General features: G+C 46.2%; 1 protein-coding gene across 1 annotated transcript in view; it reads right to left on the bottom strand.

Annotated features, from left to right (window-relative positions):
• LOC143292251 (77 kDa echinoderm microtubule-associated protein-like) overlaps positions 1-15,000 on the bottom strand; it is a 53,391-nt gene that overhangs the window by 33,228 nt on the left and 5,163 nt on the right. Inside the window, exons 2-9 of the mRNA XM_076602442.1 lie at positions 10,816-10,974; positions 10,032-10,104; positions 9,350-9,516; positions 7,464-7,584; positions 6,572-6,774; positions 4,747-4,841; positions 3,848-4,040; positions 2,770-2,901 (exon numbers count right to left, since the gene is read on the bottom strand). Of these exons, the coding sequence (XP_076458557.1) occupies positions 2,770-2,901; positions 3,848-4,040; positions 4,747-4,841; positions 6,572-6,774; positions 7,464-7,584; positions 9,350-9,516; positions 10,032-10,104; positions 10,816-10,929 (1,098 nt within the window). The 5' untranslated portion in view covers positions 10,930-10,974. The remainder of the gene's footprint in view (positions 1-2,769; positions 2,902-3,847; positions 4,041-4,746; positions 4,842-6,571; positions 6,775-7,463; positions 7,585-9,349; positions 9,517-10,031; positions 10,105-10,815; positions 10,975-15,000) is intronic.

Here is a 15,000-nt window from a genome sequence, read left to right as displayed (position 1 = left end):
GTTTGAGGCCGGGCAGCGTCTCCTACGGTGGGTGGCCTCATGTCGACATAATGTTTTTTTTTAAGGTTTTACAGTAGACTGTAGGTGCTTTGAATGTGACAGAACAAACTTGGTTATGGAAGTTGTGAATGGCAAAGCCCACTGAGGGAATTCTTGTTGTTCTTATTCGTCTTCCTGGTCTTTTTCTCCTTGTTCTTCTTCTCCAAACCCCACCCCTTTCCTCCTCCTCTTCTCCCTTCTTCCACTCCTTCTTCTTCTGAACCATTGAAAATAGACCAACAATAATTTCAAGCCAGAATTGAATATAAAGTTGCCTGTCTATGCTTTCAGTGCCTGAATTGTGATATCACACCATCATATCTTTCTGAGCTTGTTAACCTGTACTTGCTAAACAGAACATTGAGATCTCTTGATTCCTCCCAGCTAGCTGTTCCCCGATACTTCCTAAACTCCTGTGGAAAGAGGTCATTTTCCGTCTTCGGCCCAACAACTTGGAATTCTCTGCCTATTGCTCTCAGACAAACAACTCATCTATCTACCTTTAAAGCAAATCTTAAAACTTATCTCTTTAAAAAAATACTTGTCATAACTCAAATAGTGCTGTTTTCCCAGGCCTATGGCAATGTGAGTGTGTGATGGGAGAGTAGAGAGCCGAATGGGGGTGGGTAGATGGATGGTGGTGGTGTGGTTCGAAAGGGAGAGTGACCCGATTTTTACCTTTTTACCTTTTCTGTCCAAAATTTATTTTCATAATTTTACAATTTTTACAAAAAATCTGTGGCATGCAGATTACAATTATGTTCCTTTTTACATGTATGTATTTTAAGTGAAAATTGCTGTCATCCCAGCCGTTTAATCATGCGTGTGTCTGTTTTTTGTGTGTTAGTGTGAGTGTTGGAGTGTAACAGTTGTAGTAGTGATAGCATGTTACTTTGTGAGTTTTATGCATTGTGTTTTTATAATATTAGTGATTCTGTTTTATGTTTCTACTACTTTTTATATGCTTTCTTGTTTCACTTTAGGTACTGGATTGTAAAGCGCTTAGAGCTGCTTATGCTTGTATTATAGCGCTATATAAAAATAAAATATTATTATTATTATTATTAATTTATCATCGCCTCTGTATGTCCCTACTTGTGCGCGACCCATCATCAAGTAAACCCCTTTACATCCCACTACCCCTGCAGCCATATCCCCTCTCCACTTCACCGAAACCCTACTCTGCCTTACACCCCCAAGACTCCCATCACAAGTGAACTGCCCACAACGCTGAGTACGTACACTGATACCCCAGGGCCCGTCCCCTCTACAGAGAACCAGTACTTTCCCCCATGGAACACGAGAAGAACAGCCAGGACACCAGTCATCCCTATTCCAACAGCCAGGACACCAGTCATCCCTATTCCGACAGCCAGGACACCAGTCATCCCTATTCCAACAGCCAGGACACCAGTCACCCCTATTCCAACAGCCAGGACACCAGTCATCCCTATTCCAACAGCCAGGACACCAGTCACCCCTATTCCAACAGCCAGGACACTAGTCACCCCTATTCCAACAGCCAGAACACCAGTCACCCCTATTCCAACAGCCAGGACACCAGTCATCCCTATTCCGACAGCCAGGACACCAGTCACCCCTATTCCAACAGCCAGGACACCAGTCACCCCTATTCCGACAGCCAGGACACCAGTCACCCCTATTCCAACAGCCAGGACACCAGTCATCCCTATTCCGACAGCCAGGACACCAGTCACCCCTATTCCAACAGCCAGGACACCAGTCATCCCTATTCCGACAGCCAGGACACCAGTCACCCCTATTCCGACAGCCAGGACACCAGTCATCCCTATTCCGACAGCCAGGACACCAGTCACCCCTATTCCGACAGCCAGGACACCAGTCATCCCTATTCCAACAGCCAGGACACCAGTCACCCCTATTCCGACAGCCAGGACACCAGTCACCCCTATTCTAACAGCCAGGACACCAGTCATCCCTATTCCGACAGCCAGGACACCAGTCATCCCTATTCCGACAGCCAGGACACCAGTCACCCCTATTCCGACAGCCAGGACACCAGTCACCCCTATTCCGACAGCCAGGACACCAGTCACCCCTATTCCAACAGCCAGGACACCAGTCACCGCTATTCGACAGCCAGGACACCAGTCACCCCTATTCCGACAGCCAGGACACCAGTCATCCCTATTCCGACAGCCAGGACACCAGTCACCCCTATTCCGACAGCCAGGACACCAGTCACCCCTATTCCAACAGCCAGGACACCAGTCATCCCTATTCCGACAGCCAGGACACCAGTCATCCCTGTTCTAACAGCCAGGACTCACCATTTTAAACGCCAATGGACCTCTCACGTATCCAGGTCTTTCACTCCTTCCAACAACGAAACCTTCCCCGAGACTAGACCTAAGCACTGGAGAACATGGCCTGAAGGGCGCCAGACAAGAGGTGGTTGATCACCGCAGCACGTATCGCGTACGTGCATTGTGACTTAATGATGACGTCATCAGAAGAAGGGAAATAAATCTGCAAAGGCTGAAAATTCACACAGTTTATCCCGAGTGGTATATCTCCAGAACGTTTTCTCAGTTTTAGGCTTATTATTTCGGATATTGTTTAATGACTTGAAACACCACTTTCTACTGGCCCCCCTCCCCCCCCCCTATCCCCCCCCAACCCCCTCCCCCTCTCACTCCCCGGCACTGAAGGGTTTTTTTTTTTTTTAAATTAAACCTAAAAACTCACACTGGCATCGGTGCCTGTAGCGTCGTCCGTTTTGGCCTGGCCCGCGGGGTCAGGTGACGTGTCACGTGACGCTATGGACGTGGTCACAGAGGGGGCGCTGGACATGGCAGAGCTGGCTCTGGAACCAGCGCTCTGTGGGTCGTCATGGAAAAGAGATGTTTGTTCGTCAGTTCCTTGCTTCGATTGTTCCTTCCTTCCTTGTTTCTATCCTTCCCTCCTTCATTCATCCACCCCTTTGTTCGTTCCTTCATCCCTTCCTTCCTTCTTTCCTTCGTCCGTTCTTTTCTTTTCTTTTTTTTTTTTTTTTTTTTTTTTTTTTTTTGCTTCCATCTGCCTTCTTTCATCCATACCTCCTTTTCTTCATTCATTCATCTGTCCATCACTTCGTTCTTTCCTTTACCCTTTCCTTCCTTTCTTTTTTCTTCTTTTTTGCCCCCCCTCCCCCCCCCCCCCCCCCCCCCCGCCCACTCCTTTTTTTCCTTCTTTCTTTCTGACTTTTTTTTCTTAATTTATTCCCATTCCTTCCTTCCTTCCTTCATTCCTTCCTTCCTTCCTTCCTTCCATCCATCCTTCACCCCATTATCACCACCACCGTGGTCGTCATTATCATTCTGATCATCACCATCATCATCACCAATGACATGTATGTAGTTAAATGAAAAAACTGGTCACAAACAACACACAGGACTTGGACTGTGTATTTCTTGCAAGCAAACGCAAATGTTTTTGTTAACTCTTTTGTTAAACCCACAACCCCTTCCACTCTCTCCCTCCCTAACCTGTATCTACACACACACACACACACACACACACACACACACACACACACACACACCCACACACACACACACACACACACATCCTACCTCCCCCCCCCCCACCCCCCTCATGCCTCTCCCCCTCTCCTCAGCCCAACGACATAGCACCTGCCTTCCACCCCTCTCGCTTCCCTCCCCCCTCACACTCCCACGACACCCCTCACTCCCCCCCTCAGCCACCCATACCCAGAGCATCCGCCTCTAACCTCCACCCCACCCCACCCCCATCCCCCTACGCCCTCACACACCCACACACCCACCCTTGAGGAGTTCTTCTTGATCAGTTTGGACAGCAGCCGTGTCTTGGTCCCGCTGGACAGCTCGCTCAGAGGGTCCGGGGCCACGTTCACGGCGGCCGTCGCCCGTGCCTTTTCCGGAAGCAGGTGTAGCTCCGGGTCCTTCTCGCGGGCGTTGTTCTGCCCCCTCTCCAGGAAGCTCAGCAGAGTGGGCCAGCTGATCACATGTTGGATGGATGGAGGGAGGGAGGGATGGATGTGAATGGATGGATTAGGTGGTAAGGTAATTGGGGAAAAAATCCCCCCCAAAACAACAAAAACCCCAAAGAAACAAACAAAACAAACAAACAAAAAAACCCAAACAAGCAACAACAACAAAAAACAGGAGAAAAAAAAAATCTGTACTGTAGAGTATTGATTGATGAAAGATGATTGTTATCAGTCAAGGAAACCAAATGTAGTTAACTATGAGAAAGATGATAAGTGTGTGTGTTTCCGTTTGTGCATATTTGTTTGTTTGTTTGTTGTTTTTTTGTGGGGGTGGGGGGGATGGGGAGAAGAAAAGGGAGAGAGAGAGAGAGAGAGAGAGAGAGAGAAATGGAGAGAGGAAAAAAGAGAGAGAAAAAGAGAAAAAGAAAGAGAGAGAGAGAGGGCGGGGAGGGGGAATGAGAGGTAGGAATAGGGACATAGGGTGAAAGAGACCGGAAGAAGGAGAGGCAAGGCGACAGAGAAGACAGACAAACAGAGACAGAGAGTGACATGAACAGAGAACACTAAACTCACAAAACACGGAAAGAGCCAGACAGAGGGAGACGGGGACAGACAGACAGACAGACAGATACAATTGTAGAGATATACATATAGACAGACAGACAGATAGATAGATAGGAGTCCAGGAAAAGGAAGAGGTGAAGCATATTCACCTGACGGTGTCGTTCTTGTCCTCATCACAACGCTTCAGGAGGTTGACCAGCAAAGCCCCGTACAGCGGGGTCTTGTCCGAACAGATCAGCATCATCTGGCATCACACCATGTCTGATAGTCAGTCAGTGTCCGACTATGACCATCAGAACAGCAGAGGAGGTGACCGCTGTCCCAGCTATCTGGGCTATAATTTGATTATAGTGGAGAGAGTCTTGCCCAACTTGCATCCCCACTCTCTCGGCCAAGAGGGTTATCTCTCTCCATACGAACGGCGAAAGAGACGACGTTAACAGCGTTTCACCCCAATTACCATCATCAAAATATTGCAAGCGGAAGGCTCTTATACTGAAGAGGTGAATGTTGACAAAGAATACCACAATTCTGACGACGGAAGCTAAAGGTTGGGTCATTCAGACACCCACTGGACATCCGAGGGGTCTGTGTAGAGGAGAAGAGAGGACTGGCCGTACTGAGTGAGTTATAGGACAGTCGGCGTTGTGATGGTTCCTAAAGGGCAACTAGCCCCCACCTCCCCCCCCCCCCCCCCCCCCCCCCCAAGGCTGCAGCACTAAGAGTCAGTGCAGTTTTGCCTCCTCGTTTGAGAGTCATTGTCCTTCACAAAAGACTAAGCTGCAAATTACTTCCCATTGTAGTGGAGAAACCATTAATCCATCCAGCTCTCACTTTGCTGTTAGCCCAACTGTAAGTTCATGTCAATCTGTAGATATAAAGCTTATATGCCATTATGGCCCTCATATGCCATCACCATCACAAAGGTCTCCATATAATTATGCTATCTTTTTTCAAATATCATCACCATCATCCTTTTCATACTCATCATCATCGTCGTCATCACAGTCGCCATATTATGTTAATGTCACATCGCATCATATAAATAAATCATGATTGTTGATAAGATTCATTCACTTCACTACATCACAGACCATTATGTCATACCACAACATATATTATCATAACAAGCCAGCACATATTAAACCAGACCAGTCATGTTATCATCATTATCATGTATTTATCACTCAGTCATCACATTTTCCATCGTTTGACAGCACATCACTTCATATGAACACACGTTGCGTGACATCTCTTATCATGACATCCCACACCACGTATCAAACACAACCACAACCACCCCAGTATCATCGTTATCATCATCGTCGTCATCAGTCATTTACCACATCGCGTCACATCAAAGTGAAAAGTGCGAAAACTGTAGACCCCACACCCCCAAATAACACACACACACACACACACACACACACACACACACACACACACACACACACTTGCTCCGTCTTGATCTTTCCAGTCCGGTGACTGTGACATACATACACACATACACACAGACACAGACACACACAGACACACAGACACAGACACACACACACACACACACACACACACACACATCTCCCCTGTGACACAGACACAGACACAGACAGACAGACAGACAGACACAGACACATACACGCACACACACACACACACACGCACGCACGCACGCACGCACTCACGCACGCACACTCACTTGTTCCGCTTTGATCTTCCCAGTCCGGTGACTGCGACATACACACAGACATACACACAGACACAGACACAGACACAGACACACACACACACACATACATACATCTCCGCCGACCCCGCACACACACACACACACACTCACGTACGCACGCACGCCTTGATCTTCCCAGTCCGGTGACTGTGACATACACACAGATACAGACACAGACAGACAGACACAGACACAGACACACACACACACACACACACACACACACACACACACACACACACACACACCTGCTCCGCCTTGATCTTCCCAGTCCGGTGAGAGTCGGCGCTCTGGAACTCGGTCCTCAGCATGTCGATGTCGAAGAACACCTGGTCCCGGATCAGCTGGGACTCGATGCGGGCCAGGAAGTCCGCGTCCTTCTTCTCGTGACTCATCGGCGGCCGTGACGACAGGTCGTTCCGCTTACGTCGCGCCTTGACGCTATCTCGATCTGACGTCATCACGGGAATTATTTTTCCTTACTGTTACTCTAGGCAAAGACGCTGATATCTCTTATGGAATTCAAAGTGTCTATGCTTTAGGCTTTTCAAACCCCTCCTGGGCTGCGTCACATGAGCGATCCTCGCAGCGATGTAAAGTTTGCCCAGTATTAGGAACGTTTCTCGCTCTGCGCTAAAGCATTCTATATGCTAAGCAAACTTTACGCTGCAATGGTCACTCGCGCAACACAGCCCTCTCTCTGAAGTGAGCAGGGGAAGGAGACAGATAGATAGAGAGATAGATAGATAGATAGAGAGAGAGAGAGAGAGAAGCAAAGGGATGATAGACGAACACACACACACACACACACACACACACACACACACACACACACACACACACACACACACACAGAGAATAACAGAACAGAGAGAGACAAACAGAAACAGAGAGAGAGGAACAGAGAAAGAAAACAAAGAGAGAGACAGACAGACAGACAGACAGAGAAGGAGCAGAAGAAGAAGAAAAAGAAGAAGAGAGAGAGAGAGAGAAGGAACAGAAGAAGAAGAAAAAGAAGAAGAAGAAGAGAGAGCGAGAGCGAGAGACAGAGACAGACAGACAGAAGGACGGACACACACACACACACACACACACACACACACACACACACACACACAGAGAGGAGGTATCTAGATCTACCCGTCAGGTTATGAGCGGTGACCAGACACTTGTAGAGCCGCTCATAGTCCACGCCCTGAGGGGTGCCGAACAGATCTGACAGCCTCTGGTTCAGCCTGGAGGTCAGGTTGACTTGGTTCTCCTGCAACACGTGTGGAGTGGTGGCCTAGAGGTAAACGCGTCCGCCTTAGGAAGCGAGAGAATCGGAGCGTACTGGTTCGAATCCCATAGTCGCCAGTATTTTCTCCCCCTACACTAGACCTTGACTGGTGGTCTGGACGCTAGTCAATCGGATGGAGACGATAAACCGAGGTCCCATGTGCAGCATGCGCTAAAAAAAAAAAACCCACAAAAAAAAACACTCACGCCAACAAAAGGGTTGTCCCTGGCAAAATTCAGTGGAAAAATCCGCTTCGATAGGAAACCAAACAGAATTGCAGGGGGAAAAAAGAAAGAAAGATAAAAAGAAAAAAAGGCTAGCGCTCTCAGTGGAGCGACGCGGTCTCCCTGGGGAGAGCAGCCAGAATTTCACACAGAGAAATATGTTGTGACAAAAAAAAATAGTAACACAATACAGTACAGTGGGACAGACATGATTTAAGATTTATCCACGGTCAGCACTGACCGACGGAGTAGTAGCAGTAGTAGTAGCAGCAGCAGCACAGCAGTATTAGTAGCAGCAGTAGTAGTAGTTGAGCAATGGTAGTAGTACGCGATCACAGGGAATGATGAATGAATGATATGGACACTCATAATTATAGCGCCTATCGCCGGTCGGAGACTTAGCTCTAAGCACTTTACAAGCACCGGGGGTCATTTTTCACCAATATGATATACCAATCATAGTAAGTAATATCCTCTTTTGTGTTGATTCTCAGTCTGTCTTAAAAGGTTTGCTCCTTTTTGAGAATAATCAAAGAGAAGATTTATTGTTTGAAATTAGGTATTTATTGCACTCCCTATTTGTGAAGGGTACAAATGTTGATTTTTGTTGGATACCATCCCACACTGGATTCCGTTATAACAACCAAGCAGATAGGGCAGCAAAAAGGGGAGCAAAAAATCATACAGATAGTATAAAAGTATATTGCCCATTGTCATACAAGGAAATAAGCAATATACTAGAAAGAGACTTTTATAGGTGCTTGAATTCAAGTCTAAAACCTCGTCAGTTGACTCTCTCAGACTTTGGTCCGATTCGCAGACCAATTCTGAGTTTAGCTCTCAGACTATTATCAAATTCATTACGGACCAAGTATTGTTCTAATGTCAAGTGCATATGCTTTAGTAACCTGACAACTGAGCATATAATTTTTCACTGTAGCTTGATGAAGCCTTTTGTACACGAAAGTGTGTCTTCACAAGTGACTGAGAACGTTGATGCTTTTGACTTTTTGCATTCATTATCAGTTGTTTCGCTTGTCAGTTTAACGACTTCTCTTTTACGAAGTCCTTTAAGTAATTTCCTGTAACTGTATTTAGAGGGGTTTTTTTCTTCCAAATTTCACACACATTTTTACCCTCATTTGCCCAGTTTCCCCCAACCCTCCATTCATCCACATCTCCCACCCCTTCTAACCGATAATACTCAGATGTATTCATAAATACTTTAACAACATGTATTCAATCACCGATATGTGTGACGGGACATTAAACAAAAATTCCTCCTTCCTCCTCACACCACAGCCCGCCTCTTACTTGAGTAGAACTGACTGACTGACGGCTGTCATTTGGGCGCTCATTATTCGTCGTTTTCTGTGTCAATCAGTCAGGTTTAAAGTCACGCTCACACAGACACACACCGAGACTCTGGGAGAACCCCCACCACTCTCCCCCCCCCTCCACACACACACACACTCAGACTCAGGGAGACCCCCCGAGCCCCCTTCCCGGACACCCACCCCCACCTGGAAGGCCTGCTGCATGTCCTTCTCGGAGATCCTGTTGTCCACGTTGGCCAGACGGCGGAGCGTCATGTGCAGGCACCGGAGGCGCTGGCTGCTGCAGTCCGTCAGCCGGCCCTTCAGCGACTGGCACAGCTTCTCCTGAGGGTCCTGCTCCGCCTCTGGCACTGCTGACGTCATCAGCATCGGCATCAGCATCAGCATCAACATCATCACGCGGCGTGGTCACGGGCAAGGCACGAGGGCAGAGACAATATATTGTGACAAACTGTTTCACTATTCATTGACAACATCACCTTCTTTACTCGTAAATGTTATGTCAGGAAGGTGTCGGCAGAGACAATTGACGATTTCACGATTCATTGATACAACAGCTTTTTTCACTTGCATGTTACGTCATGAGGGTGCAATGACTGCTTACTGAATCGATCGGGGGGGACGGGGTTTCGGGGGGGGAGGGGGGGGGGGGTGCGGGACGGTACAAAGGAAAAGTATGTAAGTATGTACAAACGAAGAATCACACAACACGACATCCACAAGTCATGGACACACCCACACACACACACACACACACACACACACACACACACACACAGAGAGAGAGAGAGAGAGAGAGAGAGAGAGAGACCTGGTGACGGACAGACAGACAGACAAACAGACAGACAGGGGGACAGACTCTCACCACCTTTCGTGTCCGGCTCGGGAACATCTTCCTTTTTGGTGTGAGTCGCCAAGCCACGCCCCCCTCGTTTGTTTTTCTGAGGCATGTCCATACATACATACATACAGCACTGAGTGACTGGTCCACAGTTAGCGCACGTGCACACGGATAGGCACGCACAGACACGAACACAGGGGCATACGAGGTTAAGTGCTAACACGCGCGCGTGTGCGCACAACACACACACACACACACACACACACACACACACACACACACAGGCGGGTAGACAAAGAGACAGACAAACAAGCACACACACACACACACACACACACACGCACGCACGCACGCACGCACGTACACACACACACACACACACACACACACACACACACACACACACAAACTCGTGCGCGCGTTCATAGAAACAAATAGACATAAACATATCGATACATAGAGAGAGAGAGAGAGGAAGGGTTGGGAGAGGGGGGGGGGGTGAAGAAGGGAGGGATGGAGGGAAGGGGAGAGGGAGGGAGCGGGAGGGATACAGACAGACCGACAGACTCAGACAGAAAGAAAAGGATCAGAGAAGAAACAAAGTCGGAGTCACCGGAGTGATATAAAAAAAATGCAATGCAGCGTAATGCAATGCAATGCAATGCAATGCAAAAAAAAAAAATAAAATAGGATTGAAATGAAATGAAATAAAGTAAAAAAAAAATAAATAAATAAATAAAATGAAATAAGATAAAATATAATAAAACAGAATGCAAAACAAACGAGGAAGAGACACAGGACCCCAGCTCACATTGTCCGATGCCTCTGATGTTTTGCCACCGGTGTTCTTGGCGCCTGTGCGGTGGGTGTTGCGTCCCCTGCCGCCGCCGCCGCCGCCGCGATGGCCGCCAGGAGTTTCCGGCATCTCGATGGAGAAGTCAAGGTCAACGTCCACAAGGTCTTCGTCAGACTGCAGAAGAGGAGCAGCACGTCAGTTCAATATTAACTGAATGTTCAAAGACGAAAAACGTGTTTGGTTTGTACAATATCATACAATGCGATATACATGTAATATTATGTATTGCATTTCATAGAATTTAGTACCCCCGAGAACGGAGTATGGCTGCCTACATGGTGGGGTAAAAATGGTCATGGACGTATAAGCTCACTCGTGTACATATGAGTGAACGTGGGAGTTGCAGCCCACGAACGAAGAAGAAGAAGAAGAAGATATAATGTAGTAACAAATAGTAAAGAGTGGTAACTCTCTCCGCACACAAGGTCCATAACTTCAAGCCAGTGCTGCTTACGCTACCCACTCAGCTAGCACACAGGTAAAAGGTACATTGGAACAAACCCAGTGTAATGTAGTATATAATGTAGTATATCTATGTAACTATCTATCTTTTACACACACACACACACACACACACACACACACACACACACACACACCCTCCCTCCCTCTAGTTCCAGATTTATTATGCAGTGTATTGGCCGTGTTTGTGTGTGTGTGTGTGTGCGTGCGTGTGTGTGTGTGTGTGTGTGTGCGTGTGTGTGTGTGTGTGTGTGTGTGTGTGTGTGTGTGTGTGTGTGTGTGTGTGTGTGTGTGTGTGTGTGTGTCCCGGTCACAGTGCAGGGCTACTCTTTGTGTTGTGGGTGCTACACGTGTACTCAGTGCGTGCTGCACCCCGGAACCTCAGTTTATCGTTTGAAGCGAATGACTCAACGAAATTAGACAATGATTATGCTGTGTCCCTCTTCATCTTCTTCTTCTTCTGCCTTCGAAAGCTGCGACTTCCACATTCACTTGTATATCCCTGTGAGGCATAAACGTGCATGACCCTTTTTACCCCCCCTCCATGTAGGCAGCAATAGTCCGTTTTCGGAGCTGTGCATGCTACTTATATTCTTGTTTTCATGACCCACATAGATTTAGGGATCTTCAACGTGGACTTTCGATTTTCACCATTCGTATGCAAACGAATAGTATCGAGGCACTATCAGGTCAGCACATCTGATGACTTGGGAGATCTGAACAAACAAATTCCATCCTTAATCTACCACACAACGTGACCAGGATTGAAACCCAGGACCCTGGGATTGAACGTCCAACGCACTCGGCTGTTGCACCCGCCTCACATCTTCCCTGCAAATGACTTATCATTTTCACATGCCCGTTTAAATTGTTCAGCGAGTAGAGTTGATTGTTGGTTTTGGTTTGTTTTTTTTCCACCACACCCCTGATCAGTTGAAAAGATTAAGCCAAAATGAAATGTTCAGAGAATTATGTATGCAAGTCTCAAATCAGTATGGTGGAGAAGGAGGGAAAGAAAGAAAGAAAGAAAGGAAAAGAGTGAAAGCAAGACAGACGAATAAAGAAGAACAGAAGCAGTAGGGGTGGGGCGGGAGAGGAGTGAAAGAAGAAATAGAAGAGGAAGAATACGAAAAGGAAGAAAAGATAGGAAGTGAGATACAGAGAAAGACAGAAAGAAAGAAAGAAAGAAAAGAACGAAAGAAAGGACAGACAGAAAGAAAGAATAAGCCGACGGCTGCAAAAGATTTGCACGCTTGTATAAAACACACGAGCGAGCGCACGGAGAGAGAGAGAGAGAGAGAGAGAGAGAGAGCGGAGGGTGGAGGGTGAAAGAGGTATGTCAAAATCTACAGAGAGAGGAGGGGACCTTAAAAAGATAGAGAGTGTGAGAGAAAGACAGAGGGAAAGAGGGAGAGAGAGGTGGGTTACATTCTACACACACACACACACACACACACACACAGAGAGAGAGAGAGAGAGAGAGTCTACAGCTAAACGCACATGAACAGATCACAATACTTACACTCCACACAGTGTCAGTGATGGTGTTCATGGTGCATCTTTTTTTTTTCTGCCTACCTATTTTGTGTGTTGAAAAACGAAATGAGGTTCAACAATCATCTGAGGTGTCAAAGTCACGCCAGTCTGTTCCCATTCACGTCATACACCATCCACTGTTTTGCTGTCGAACTTTCATTTTAGTCATTTATTGTCTATTTACAGAGTGGAATCCCAGTTCTTTATTTTCTTAAATGATTTTTTTGGGGCTATGCACCAGCAAACCAGCTTATATGTGAGCCACCAATGTTAAATTGCTATGTACATAGCTCACGGTTTGGTTTCAATGGGTAAAGTTTTGTTTTAGAAAATGTTTTTCTCTATTTTGATTATTAAATATTCTGGAATAATTCATCCATTAGATATGACTGTTTTTCATCACAGGATGAAAAAAATAACGAAGAAAGGATATTTTCAAAATAATCTATGATGGCGAACGTTTGACAATGTCAGATATCGTCAGGTTCAAACATAGCTATCCCAAATAATGCAACGGATGGAAAAAGAAAAAAACAAAACAACAAAAAAAAACCCTTTAAAACAGCAGATTCTAAAATTCTTCTCGAAGAAAAAAAAAAAAAAACAAAAAAAAAAACGACAACATCTTCTCACAGTAAAAACACCCTCCGCAACATTTCATTGGGGAACCCTTTATGAAAGGTTATTCCAGAAAATTAAACCACTACACATCATTTATGAAAGGTTATTCCAGAAAATCAAACCACTACACATCATGACAGAATCCATCCTTCGAAGAGAACACTGAGCAATTCAAAGTCCAAACCAATAAGAACTTATTTAAAAAAAAAGAAAAGAAAAAAAAAAAGAAAAGAAAAGAAAAGAAAAGAAAAAGATAAAAAAAATTAGCGCATTTTCTTCGCTCGTCTTAGCACTTTAAACACAATAACTCCAAACTATACAGGAGTATCGCTAAAAGCGCCGACACCGAGGCATTCAGCATGACATGGGATGCAGGCCTTAACTGTTTGTGTGATGGCTGAAGCAATGGGAGCTTTAAGAGCCGTTGTTGTAAACAGGTTAATAGGTCTGCGGCTTGGCGCCTGAGTGACTGAACACAACCTATATCGAGCGTACATCTCAAGACTGACACTAATCTATGCAGCACATAGATGTGGTTCACGGCCAGAGAAAAGAAAAGAAAAGAAAGGAGAGCCTTCGGAGTGCGTAAAGACGTAGCAGTCCCAACTTAACAGTTTCTGGTTTGAAGTGACGGATAAGAGTTGAAAGATCGAACGATACATACCTGAAAGCTGACGTTTGATTTAAAAGTAAAGTTTGTGAGGCCTTTAATGTAAGGACAAGAAACCTTTAATGTAAAGACAAGATGCCTTTAAAGTAAGGGTGAGAGGCCTTTCCTAAAAAGGGTGAGCGGCCATCAAAGTACGGACTAGGGGGCCTTTCGGGTAAAGTAAGGGCGAGGGGCCTTCAAAGTAAGGGCGAAGAGCCTTTAGAGTAAGGGTGAGGGACCTTTAAAGTAAGGGTGATGGGTCTTTAAAGTAAGGGTGAGAGACCTTTAAAGTAAGGGTGAGGGGCCTTTAAAGTAAGGGGGAGGAACTTTAAAGTAAGGGTGAGGGGCCTTTAAAGTAAGGGTGAGTGTCCTTTAAAGTAAGGGGTGATGAACCTTTAAAGTAAGGGTGATGAGCCTTTAAAGTAAGGGTGAGGGGCCTTTAAAGTAAGGATGAGGGGCCTTTAAAGTAAGGGTGATGAGCCTTTAGAGTAAGGGTGATGGGCCTTTAAAGTAAGGGTGAGGAGCCTTTAAAGTAAGGGTGAGGAGCCTTTAAAGTAAGGGTGAGGGGCCCTTAAAGTAAGGGTGATGATCCTTTAAAGTAAGGGTGATGATCCTTTAAAGGGTGAGGGGCCTTTAAAGTAAGGGCGAGGGGCCTTTAAAGTAAGGGTGAGGGGCCTTTAAAGTAATGGTGAAGTGCCTTCAAAGTAAAGGCGAGGGTCCTTTAAAGTAAGGGTGAGGGTCCTTTAAAGTTAGGGTGAGGGGCCTTTAAGGGTGTTGAGCTTTTAAAGTAAGGGTGAGGGGCCTTTTAAGTAAGGGTAGGGGCCTTTAAAGCAGGAGCAACGGACTTTTAAAGTCAGTGGCGAGGGGCATTT

The sequence above is a fragment of the Babylonia areolata genome, chromosome 1 (genome assembly GCF_041734735.1).
Source record: "Babylonia areolata isolate BAREFJ2019XMU chromosome 1, ASM4173473v1, whole genome shotgun sequence".
NCBI lineage: Eukaryota > Metazoa > Mollusca > Gastropoda > Neogastropoda > Buccinidae > Babylonia > Babylonia areolata.
The sequence above is the reverse complement of the archived record's forward strand: the minus strand, read 5'-3'. Positions and strand labels throughout refer to the sequence as shown.